Source organism: Chrysemys picta, chromosome 1 (genome assembly GCF_011386835.1).
Source record: "Chrysemys picta bellii isolate R12L10 chromosome 1, ASM1138683v2, whole genome shotgun sequence".
Lineage (NCBI taxonomy): Eukaryota > Metazoa > Chordata > Testudines > Emydidae > Chrysemys > Chrysemys picta.
Window position 1 is genome coordinate 213283488 of NC_088791.1, and position 11897 is coordinate 213295384.

General features: G+C 44.5%; 1 protein-coding gene across 1 annotated transcript in view; it reads left to right on the plus strand.

The window, feature by feature from the left end:
• APOO (apolipoprotein O) overlaps positions 1–11109 on the plus strand; it is a 66133-nt gene extending 55024 nt beyond the window's left edge. The window contains exons 8-9 of the mRNA XM_005281545.5: positions 6468–6563; positions 10773–11109. Of these exons, the coding sequence (XP_005281602.2) occupies positions 6468–6536 (69 nt within the window). The 3' untranslated portion in view covers positions 6537–6563; positions 10773–11109. The remainder of the gene's footprint in view (positions 1–6467; positions 6564–10772) is intronic.
• The last annotated feature ends 788 nt before the right edge of the window (positions 11110–11897 follow it).

Genomic DNA, 11897 nt, shown 5'->3' on the forward strand with positions numbered 1-11897 from the left:
ATAGTTTTGCCTGCATCTAGCTTTAAGGCATTAGAATGAATCTTGTCCACAGTTATTGCTCATATACAGATCCACTTTGGGAGAGCTAATGTAGTGTTATGGCATTTCCGTCTACTAAGAGATCAACTATTTGATGAAATCCTTTGGTTGGTATGATGTCAACAGATTTTTTCCATGAGTTTAGTTTTTTCTTTTGTGGAAAAAGAAATTAGCCTAAATTCTGTTTGTTTTGGCATTTAAAAAACAAAACAAATGAGAGGGGGGAAAAAAAGCAATGTCAGAGCCCTCAATGAGTAATTTAATTTTAGTTCATTTACCGAGGAGTGAGCAGTGATTTAGATCTGTCCTGACATCAGTCACATTAGGAAACTGAAATTATTCACCCACCCCTGAGGAAACACTTCACATTTTAGAGTGTAGTACTTTACAAGGTTTATTTTTATGTTCTTTATCCAGGTGTTTTCAAGTGAGTGGGGTCAGTAGATGTGAATTCATTTAAATATGTAAAGAATGTGCCTGGTGTCAGAACAGGAGGCTTTCTTTTTTTAGGAGAAGGAGAGGTCTTTAAAATAAAAAAGCCCCAAATGCACATGTCTTTAAATGCAGTAAATAAAAACCTGAGACCATTAGACTAAGCTTCAATACTTAAATTTTATAAGTATATTTGTATGAAACTCCAAACACTTTGAGAGACATGGTAGGAAGAAATTCTGCAAAGCAGTTTGGGGCAGGGGGGCAAAAGAGAAGAAAGAAGAAAAGCCCGAGTTGTTTGAAATAAGTTACTGTGCAATCCAAATCAATGGGACCTTGCATGAGGGAAACTATTTGCAGGATTGGGATCCACTCCTGCAACCACATCCGCATTGATCATGTTTACATATCTGTCCTGGCTTAAATGGGGTTCTGCATAAGGATCCAGCCATGTGGATGAATGAGGCCTTATTAGATGGTAATATTTTTAAGCAGGGATTTTTTTTGTGTGTCTGTAAAAATTAATGCATCACTAAAGGACTATTGAAGTGATATATAAACATAATTGTTTGTTAAATGTTGACAGCATGCTTGGTGATTATAAAAAATAAAGGAAAATGTGGTTCCTTATTCATAGAGTTTATATGTGAACTCCCGTTACAGTTTAACTGTATTGTGAAAATTTAATTTGTCTCAAACCTTAGCGCCAAATAATTTGTTGCTCACAATTGTACTTGGGTGAAGTTAGTAAAATATTCTTTATTACTATAGAGAGAAAATTAAATTAAATTTCAACCCTATGCTACAGTAGCACACTTATATTTGGAAGTGTTTTGGAATTGCATAAAAGGGGGTTGTTAAAACCTGATGTAAACAGGCTAAATCCACTTGGAAGCAGATATAGCAGAGCCTCATCATACCACAGAGAAGTCCAAATGGGTTTAACTAGGAGTAATGGAATAAATAAAGCAAAAGCTTAATGTCAGAACACTTGTTGAAGTAGTACGGTCTGACTGTGGAATAGTCTCTTAGTGGAAGTTATGGAAATATTCTTAGTGAAACCCATTTAAAACTAGATTTGAATATATGCTGTAGAGAACATTCTTGCATTGGCAGGGAGGCTGAAAAGATGCTCTAATAAGCCTTTCTTCAGTCTTTAATTTCTGTTAAATTAAAAGTAGCGTGAGAACACACTTTCAAAGGGTATAGTATAAAAGAGGTCTATTGTATAAATCAACACGGAAGTCTAAGAATGCAAAATGGCATCTACAACATCTGTGGGAAATTTTCTACCTCTGTAATTAGTGCAGACAAAAATGAATCAGTTAAAGTATCTTTCACTGAACTTCTGTTCTTCCATTACTTAGTGTTAAACCAAACACTGGATGACTGAAATCTAGAAATACTCTTGGAGCGATTTTGTGTGTGAGGAGGAGAGAGAAAGTGAATGTCAGATTCATCGACCATTTCATTTTGCAAGAAGTGATTGTCCTTTGGGTTTCCATCAGTGTGGATCCCAATGTAGGTGCACATGAGACTGGGGTTTTTTGGAATAGCCGTGTCCCTGCTCTGTGCTCCCATGTGAGGGTATAAAGAGTGGGGTGGCCATGACACGCCCTAAGTTCCCTCTTATCACTCATACCAGTGAGATGGAATCTAGTTGGTGTGCAACTGCTAGACTTTAGGTTTGGCCAAACTCCTTAAAAATTTTCTGAAACTCTTCAGAACTACTTTTTCCTGTATTTTGATCACTCTAATCTGTTCTAGTGCTTGTTGAACCAAAAACCACTAAGCAGACAGGGACTTAGAACTGGTGGACTCAAAACCTGCAGGCATCAAGCAAGTCTAGACTGTCCTGTGATGAACTAATTCTTCTGAAAGATGGGCACAGCATATACCTATTCTGCTTGGGAGAGTCCCACATCCCAGGCTAGGGCTCAGTCTGCCTCTGCTTCTCTGAAAGAACCTGCAATTTGAAAGGGGTGAGGCTGAAGCTCCCATCTGCGGGAGCAATCTGTGGTTCTTCTGTGTCGGGATCGTGACCAGGGCTGTTGGGACTAGGGGTCAGAGCAGGGTCACACTTGAGGCTGAGAGCAGCATAGGAGTTCATAGTCAAGTTCCAAGCCAGGGTTGATACTAAGGATCAGAGTCCAAGTCAACTTTCAGGGTCTGAGTCAGGAGGTGAGGTCCAAATCGAGGTGAGGTTTAAGCCAGGAGTTCAAGAGGTTCAAGAACATGGAGCAGGAGTGGTCAGTAAAGCTACAGGAGATCTGTGCTGTTGCCTGGACACTTCCTGGAACATCCCTTCGGTTTATAGAGAGTCAGGAGCCAGGAGGCTGCTGTCTGTCAGACCCCTGGAGGTGGGGCTTCCTTTTGTCTGTGTCCTCCGTGGGTCATGGGTAGTGGAGCACAAAGTTATTATAGCTCCCACTGGGTGGCGATGTCCTCTGCCTAGCAACTCTTCAGGCCTGGGTTCAAGACCCAGAATATAAGGACAACTGGATCTGATTCCACTTTCAATCTCAAAGACCTCTTTAATGCTCAAGCTTGCATCTTCTAGTGTTCCATCTATTAGGCAGGTGGCTCCAAAAACTGCACAGAAAATTGCACAGAAACCAGATGAAGCATCAACATTGGCATTAGTACCACGCCTGGCACCAAACCTGTCAACATCTCAGAAAAGGAAGCAAGGTGCTGGAAGAGGCTTTCTGAGACATGAGCTTGAGAAGGAGCTTGGTCGTCTCCTAGAGAGACAGGAGGATGTTTGGTGACAAGTCATCCAAGTCCTGCAGGGCATTGAAGATGGATGAAAAGGAGCAGACTCCACTGGGCCTGGCATCAGAAATACTTTCCCGTGGATGTTGACTCTGGCACTGACAGGATGGACTCAGGATGCACCAGAGCCACTCTCAGCATCACCTGCACTCATATTGCCTTACCAATCAATGCTAACTGTAGAGTAGATGTACTCCTCATAATACCCAGGACATGCCCTTTTGCTGATGTCCAGCAGGGACCCATCTCTGCTAGTGTCTGAGTGGTGCCACCAGGAGACCCTGAGAGTCTCTACAACTCTCAACCACTAGCATGCCAGGATTGGCGCTGGTCTGGCCTTCAACCTGCTGCCCTGTCTGTACACATATGGAACGCTACTTTGACACTGTTGGGGCTATAGAGGGCCCACCAATCTCTGGCTGTTGTGGAAGAGGAGGAGCCCCCCCCTACCCCCCATCCCATGGCTTTGTTAGCAAGACCTCAGTCACTGGAATACAGAGAGAGGAGCAAGATCAAAGCTTTTACTTTCTGAGGACCTCTGCTCGTCATCCGTGGACAAGGTGGTAGCCTCTGCAGTGAACAATTTCAAGGCCTTTCAGGAGTTCCTGATCCAGATTGCAGTCACCTTGGTTTCTCTACAACTCTCCGGCAAAACTCCCTCATGAAGGGAGAGAGGAGCTGAAAGATATCCTAAAAGGAATTTTTTTTCACACAATGCACAGTCAGCCTGTGGAATTCCTTGCCAGAGAATGTTGTGAAGGACAAGACTATATTCAATCAAATGTCCAGTCAGCCTCTCATATGTCTTCCCACCTGTCTGGGCATGCTATCACAGAACCAGGGTCAAATATTGCAACCAGACACACAATCATTGCACATGTTGGCTGGATGAGCAGGACCGGGAAATTATTTTACAAAGCTAGGAACCTTCCACCAGGAAACTGTTCCTCAAAGTGGAAAAGATTTCCCATATGGACAGCCCAGAACTATGTGAATTCAGTAGAGGCTCTGACAATAAAGATTCTGGACTATATACTTCTCCTGATACTGGCAGGTCTACTGTCTAGCTCCCTTAAAATCTATCTTGCAGTAATATTGGCGTCTTATGCCCCAATAAAGACTCCTTCAGTCTTGTGTGCCTCAATGGTCTTCTTCATACCTGCCCTCCATTTAGAGACCCGACTCCCATATGAGAGCTTAATGTTGTTCTCCTACAGTGTATGGCGCCTGCATTCAAACCATTAGCAGAGTGCTCATTAAACCAACTCACCATCAAGACCCTCTTTCTTGTAGTCATCACATCACCATGGAGAGTCAGTGAACTGTAGCATCTTATGGCTGGATCACCTGATGCATCCTTCCACAAGGATAAAGTGGTGATGAAACCACACTTTAAGTTCATCCCTAAAGTGGTCTTGGAATTGCACCTGAGCCAGTCTATTACTTTACCAGTCTTCTTGAAGCCACGCTCTTCGCCCAGAGAAAAGAAGCTTCATACTCTAGATATTTTCAGGGTCTTACTTTGACATCAACAGGACCAAGGATGGGCAGTGGGTATAATAGGCCAGGGGAGGCTGAGCCTCCCCTGGCACTGCTGCGGCTGCCGGACCCCAAGTTGCAGGGTTTGCAGGGGAGTTTTTGCTTTATTATGCCCATGCAGGTTCCAGGTTGGCTGAGGAAGCGGTATGTGCTATTCAGCTTCCTGAGTTCATCAGTAATCTCCCAGAGAGATTACTAAGCAACCCAGGAAGCTGAGTAGCAAATACTGCCTCCTCGGCTGCCCTGGAACCTGCATGGGGCATATCTAAAGCGTCTTTGCGAGAGTGAGATTCTTTTCCCCAGGGCAGCTTGGGGTCTGGACAGGGGAGGCTGGCCCGGGGCTCCTCCAGCCGGTGGGGGTGGCACTCGGGGCTCTGGCTGCGGGGGCAGGGGGGGGGTCAAGGAAGGAAGGGGCTGAGCCGGGGGCTAGCCTCCCAAGGGGGGTTCCACCCATGGGACCAAGCCTTTCAGACTTTCTCTGTGCTTCTTCGTGGCCATATCCAGCACATTGAAAGGCCAAGCCATCTCATCCCAGAGAATCTCAAAGGGGATCACACTGTGTATTTCCACCTGTTATTAGTTGGCTGGTGAGCTGCTCCCTCTGAACCTCAAGGCACACCCCACTAGGGCATAAGCAACATCCGTGGTCTGCTTCAGAAAAATGCTGATCTCCAAGATCTGTCTGGCAGCCATGTGGAGCAGCCCATTGGCTTTTATTATACCCTTGACGTGGCAACCAGAGCATATGCTAAGTTCGAAAGAGCTGTTCTTCAATTAGCCATTTGATTGATACTCCTTACTCGCATGTCCTGAGAGCATACTGCTTGCCAGCCACCTACCGGGGGAACCAGACTGACGCATACCCAGAGGGGAAGATCAGCACTAACAAAGGTTATGCAGATATGACTGAATGCACACATTTCTTGAGTAATTTTTACATAGTCACTTTTAAGAATAGAGCTGCACTTTAAAATGTTTCCATTAATGTATTCTTAATTACTGTAGCTAACTCCTGACCGTTCCAAAAGTAGACTGAGTGACTGATTCATAGACATTATTTCATACTTTAACTACCTCAATAAAAATGTATTTATGTACCCTGCAGTACCTTTGGTTCTTTGAGGTGTTGTAGTCCGTGTGGATCCCATGCCCTCTGTCCCTGCTTTTTAGAGTCCTCAGCAACACAGGCTTTGACTTGTGAGGGAGATACAGACACGTGCACTGACATAGGCCTTGGCTACACTGGCGCTGTACAGCGCTGCAACGTGCTGCGCTCAGGGGTGTGAAAACGCCCCCCTCCGAGTGCAGCGCTGTAAAGCGCCAGTGTAATCAGTGCCTGCAGCGCTGCACGCTCGCTCACAGCGCTGCAAGCTATTCCCCTCAGAGAGGTGGAGTACTTGCAGTGCTGCGAGAGAGGCGCGCAATTACACTTGTGGCAGCGCTGTGAATCCCCAAGTGTAGCCAAGGCCTGACACTAGCATTCAAAAAACCCAGTCTTGTTCACTTGAGGTGCGGGCGCACCTACAGTGGGATCCACACTGATTACATAATCTTGAAGAACCACAGTTACTGTGCAAGGTAAGTAACTGTTCTCTTTTTAGCTCTTGAAGAGGGTTTCTGTTCTGGCAGAATTGTTTACCATGGGTTGGGCTTCATTTTAAATACTGTGTTTTCTTTTGAAGTCTGAAGCCAACAATGACATGCCAGTGGAAGTACACGTCAATTCAGGTGAAGAAAGAACCATGAAGTAGAATGCGCCATCACTTCCCATCAAAGAGGTAAAGGACAAGGATTGGTCACAATTGTTTCTCAAGAGTCTGGGCAAATGAAGGCAGTGTTGTCCTGTGCTCAGAGCAGGAGATGTGGAAGTGACTAGAGTTCTGTTTCTGACTTTGCTGCTGACTCATTGTATAACTGTGGGCAAGTCACATGACCACTCTAGCCTTCCTGGAATGAGGGTAATCAACCTTTTTAAAGCAGGTTAAGATCACAGGACAAAAAAATGCTATGTAACTGAAGAGTATTACTGCTGTTTATTGTTAAAAATGTAGAATAATTTGTGGCATGAATGAGGTTTGTATGAAACTCTGCTGCCTCTACATTTTTATTTGATAAGATAGTGGACCTGTTTAAAATGTACATATCGTAGTTCTATAGCCAGCCAATTTTTTAAAGTGCTGTTTTGAAGTTTGCAAATACAGTAGAGAAATGTTTGGTTTGGTTTTGTCTGCAAGATTGACAGTGTGGTTGACAGATGCAGTGTCAGTTCTCTGGGCTTACCTGCCAATACACTCATCTTTACCATTTTCATCTGTGTTACACAAAAGAATGATTCTACTCTAGAAAGTGACTGTAAAAGTGATATTGTGGGTTTGTGTTTGTTTCTCAAAGACTTCTGTATCAAATAAGCTCAGTTTAGAAGCAAAATGTTCCTCCCCCACCTCAACTGCCAGCCCTGTAAACTCCATCTAGGTTTGAAAAACAGGTTGAGGTCATTGAATTTCATGAGTCATCAGCACTAACAAAGATTCTGCAGATATGACTGAATGCTCACATCTCTTGAATAACAATCCCTTATTTTTACATAATCACTTTTAAGAATAGAGCTGCACTTTAATGTTTCCATTAATGAATCCTTAATTACTGTAGTTAACTCCTGACAGTTCCAAAAGTCGGCTGACTGATTCATAGACATTATTTCATACTTTAACTACAACAATAAAAATGTATTTACCTTTTTCAAAATAGCTACATAAAATAGAAATAAACATGATAAGAAAGAGGAGAAAAGGTTTGGCTTGAGTCAGAGGCATGAGGGAAAACAAAGGAAGAGGATGTGTAATTAAAATATTTTTTCACTGTGAATTAGGAAGGATCTAAATGCTACAAAAACATTAATATTGTCTTCTGTATATAAAGATGCATCTGCAAGTGTCAGGTTAATCAGAAACATGAAATTGTCCTTCCAGTACCACTAGATATTTTATATACAAATAGACCTATTTTCAGCTGTTTTTATTTCCCCTTTTGAGAACTTACCTAAATTATTTGTTTCTAATTAAGCAAAGGGAGGAGGGAATCATACTCTTAACATTCACTTTACACATTTACGTTTTTCAAAGCTCTGTTCCCAAAATCTATCATTCCCAGTACTGGACTCACACTATGCAAATAAGTTTGAACAACATCCCTAGTGCAAGCTGGTGTCTGAAGTCCTGATTTGTGAAGTGTCTCTGGTGTCCATTTTACCATATCTATTTACTTAACTCTTTTAAACATTTAATTCTTTAAATATGTTTGAATGGTTAAAAGGGGGAAGTGTAGCCCTTGAAATACCACTTACTTTTCCATAAGTTATCTGTAGAGACGCTACAATGAACTTTTTATAAATTGAGCCACTTAAAAACCTCAGTCCTTGGCCTGAGAGAGATGGTGAAAGCTGAATTCTGTCTTTTGTCAGCTGTGCTGATGAATGGCTGGTGATTTGTGATCACTGCTTAGATTAGAGTCCATAGACTTTGCTTGAGTCAGGGCTTTTTGTTAGATTTGGGTAATCCCAGCGCTGGAGATCAGTACTGTAAGCTTTTAACAAGACACATTTTTTCTACTTACACTGCTTAGGATATATGCTTAAGTATGTCAGATTGTGCTTTTTTTCTTTTTATTTCATTCTCCTTTTAAGTCACTTGCAATACTAATATTTGAATCTGGCTACTAAAATAAGGCAAAATCAGGCCCATTGATGGGGAGGGGCAAAGGGGGCAATTGCCCAGGGGCCTGGGTGATTTAAAAGGGCCCGGGGCCCCCCGGCCGCCGCTCTGCAGTAGTGAGGGCGGTGGCCAGGAGCCACAGGCCCTTTTAAATTACCCGGGTGGGCCTCAGGGCCCGCTCTGCTGAAGCAGTGGGCTGGGGAAGTCGGTGGCTGCCCCACGCCACCCCTGCAAGGAAACGTCTCCTCTCTGCTGCGGGCCCCAGCACCAGGCAAGTAGGGCTGGGTGGGGCCCTGGGGGGTGGGACCGCTCTTTGTGCCCAAGCTTCAGTTAAAAAACAACAAGGAGTCCAGCGGCACCTTAAAGACTAACAGATTTATTTGGGCATAAGCTTTCGTGGGTAAAAAACCCACTTCTTCAGATGCATGGAGTGAAAGTTACAGATGCAGCCATTATATAATGACACATGAAGAGAAGGGAGTAGGGAGCTTCAGTTGTTCTGTCCCCTAGGACTGTACTGGGAGAGGGGATCCCTGCTTTGTGCTGGCTCAGCAGGGCTGGTGAGTGCGGCCAGAGGGCAAGGCATGGGGGAGTGGGTCTGTGGGAGTGTCTGGTGGGCTGTGAGGGGGTGGGGGGTGCTGAGCAGTGGGGAAGGTTTGTGTGTTTTGGAGTGCTAGACACTGGGGGGGGGTGCTTGGTGGGGGGCGGCCTGTATGTGTTGGGGTGCTAGGCAGTGGGGGGGGGTCTGTGTGGAGTGCTGTGTAGTTGTAGTGGTGGAGCTATGGGGAAGGGCTTTGGGTTGTGCAGGGTTGGGGAGATCTGTGTGTCGGGGCGCTAAGCAGTTGCGGTGGGGCTGTGGGCAGGGGGAGTGCTGGGCAGGGATGGTGGTGTGCAGGGCGCTGGGGCTGTGGGCAGAGGAGGCTGGGCATAGGGGTTGGTTGGGGGGGGCTGTGTGGTATGGCATGGGCCCGCCCCAGAGGGGAAGGGGCATGCTGGCAGCACAGGGCTGGGTGGACTGGTGGGCATCAAGTGGCTGCCAGTCTGTAAACAGTGCTCTCGCACTTGGCTGGACAGAGCGGGGCCGCCCCATCCATGCCATACCCCATTGCCCTTGGCCAGCCCCTCGCTCTAGGTACTGACCTCCCCGCATTATGTTCTATTGCTCCTGTGGGGGCCCACAAATATGTTTGGCACCGGGCCCACAAAAGGCTAATCTCCGCCGGCCCTGGCTCCGAGGCACGCGCGGGGTGATACCAGTGGCAGCGAATGCAGCCAAGCAGGCACATCCCTTTCTAGGGGACCCATTGACCGTTCCGCCTTGGGGCCTGGAATTGCTGTCCACAGGCCTACGCAAAATCCTGCCCTCACTCATCTGAACTTGCTATAGGATAGGTCTTTGGGTTATGCTGTTAGGACAGAATGACTTTGCAGTGATGCTGTGGAGACCCCCTTTAGCAATGTTTCCCAAATGGTGGGTTCTGGGAAGAGTCTCAGTGCCCCAAAGACACCCCCAAATCCCACAATCTCACTTCCCCTAGGCAGCAGGCAATGCCAGTGTGGAGGAAGCAGGCAGAGGCGAAAAGTGGATAGTCAGCAGCCTGATTAGACAGGAGAGAGAGGTGATGGGGCTGCAGGAGGGGGCAGGGCTGGGAGAAGACAGCATGGGGGCTGGGAGGAGCTGCGCAGTGGGCTTGGGCTGAGATGGGGAAGAAGAAGTGGGGGCCTGGAGAAGGGGAACCAGGGGGTAGTGATGTATCCCCAAAATTAATGTTTACTATTGGTTCTTCATCTATCTAATTTTGTTAACTTTAGTGCAGTTACTCTGGATTTACACCAGTGTAAATCAGATTAGAATCAGGCCCTGTATATTTAACAGTGTAAAAAATTGTTCAGTGGTAAAAAGGTATTGGTTACTCGAATTCAAGTTGGGATGTATTGTTGGTGCTCTCCCCACTTCCTATGTTCCCCAACCACAACATTCCCCAGCCAGAGGAGCAAAGTTCTCTGTGGCTTATGTGATAGTTTATAGTTATATATGAGCTCCTTGCAGCAGGGTTTTGCTGTGTGCTTTGTACAGCACCTAGCACAATGCATTCTACTATAATACCAATAAGTAAATCACTGCACTACAAAGATATCTGTATTTATCAGCATGTGCCTTGAGCAATTGCTGGTTAAATTGCAAACCAAAATAAGTATGTTTTTAATTGCAAATTAGCAGTGGCAAAAAATAAGCCTATGATATTAATTTTATTTCTTCCCCTTCTTTGGACACAGGTGCATAGAAGATTTAGACAAGATCAACATTTTTCTATATATATATCTATAGAGAGAGATGACTGAAGAATCTGTTTTGATTACAAGTATAGTTAACCTGTGTTCTGCCTCAGGAAGGACTAACTTTGCACTATCTGGTACTCTGGTATGGACACTGCCTAGGATTTGTCAGCATGGAAAGTTTTAGGTCTCAGTCCTGCAACACAGCATCCAGAGAGCTTTAAGAGTCTGCCCATGCAGAGCCTACTGGAGGATCAGCACTGCAAGTAGCAAGTCTCAAAACTCCTCAGTCTCTCGTTACTATTTATATACATAATTAAAACTAAAATTCAATAAATGTGTCATGCTTTTTTTCCTTTCTCTTCTCACATTCTTTAAATGAACTTAATATTATCTGATATTTGCACCGATTCTGAAGGGAAGTAAATTAGAATGATTCTCAGGGCCAGCTAACAATGTTTTTTTTTTTTTTTAAACTGAGCGGGGGGGGAAGCATAAGTAGCATGTCAGTAGTGTAACATTGGTTAACAGATTATCAATGAAAACAATTACAATGACCCTCTGTTTTGTCTGAGTCTTCCCTCTTTTTTATACAAATCTTCTGCCTCATCTGTTTCAGTGGGAGGTATATAATGGAGCATCTGTGAGTTCCTTTCTAGTAGATGGATGGGAATGGAGTTGTTTATGTTTGTTCCTTTTTTTTGCTTGAATGCACAGCTCAGTGCGGATCGGAATGTTGTGTTGGTGGGAACCAGCTATAGCATAACCGGTGACTGTTTCGTTATTCTCAGCCAGGCGGAGGAGAGACTGTGGAACAAAGGGAATGCAAAAGGATTTTCAAGATTTCTAAATGGTTCTGTGCACAATAGATACCCTTTTCATTATTTGCTGCCACATACATTAATCATATCCAGAATGAGAGATTCTTTGAAGATTAATGAAATGTCAATAGCTCACAGCATTTAGCCTTTGTTAGTGAGACTTTAATACTTGCAAATTAACTCAAACGGGTATATGTAAAATACCCTCTGCAGTGCTTGGCATGATTTAACATCCTCAAAAGATCAGGCAAGAGGATAAAAGCAAATTGGATCAAAAAAATATTCAGCTACTACCTGGCAAATG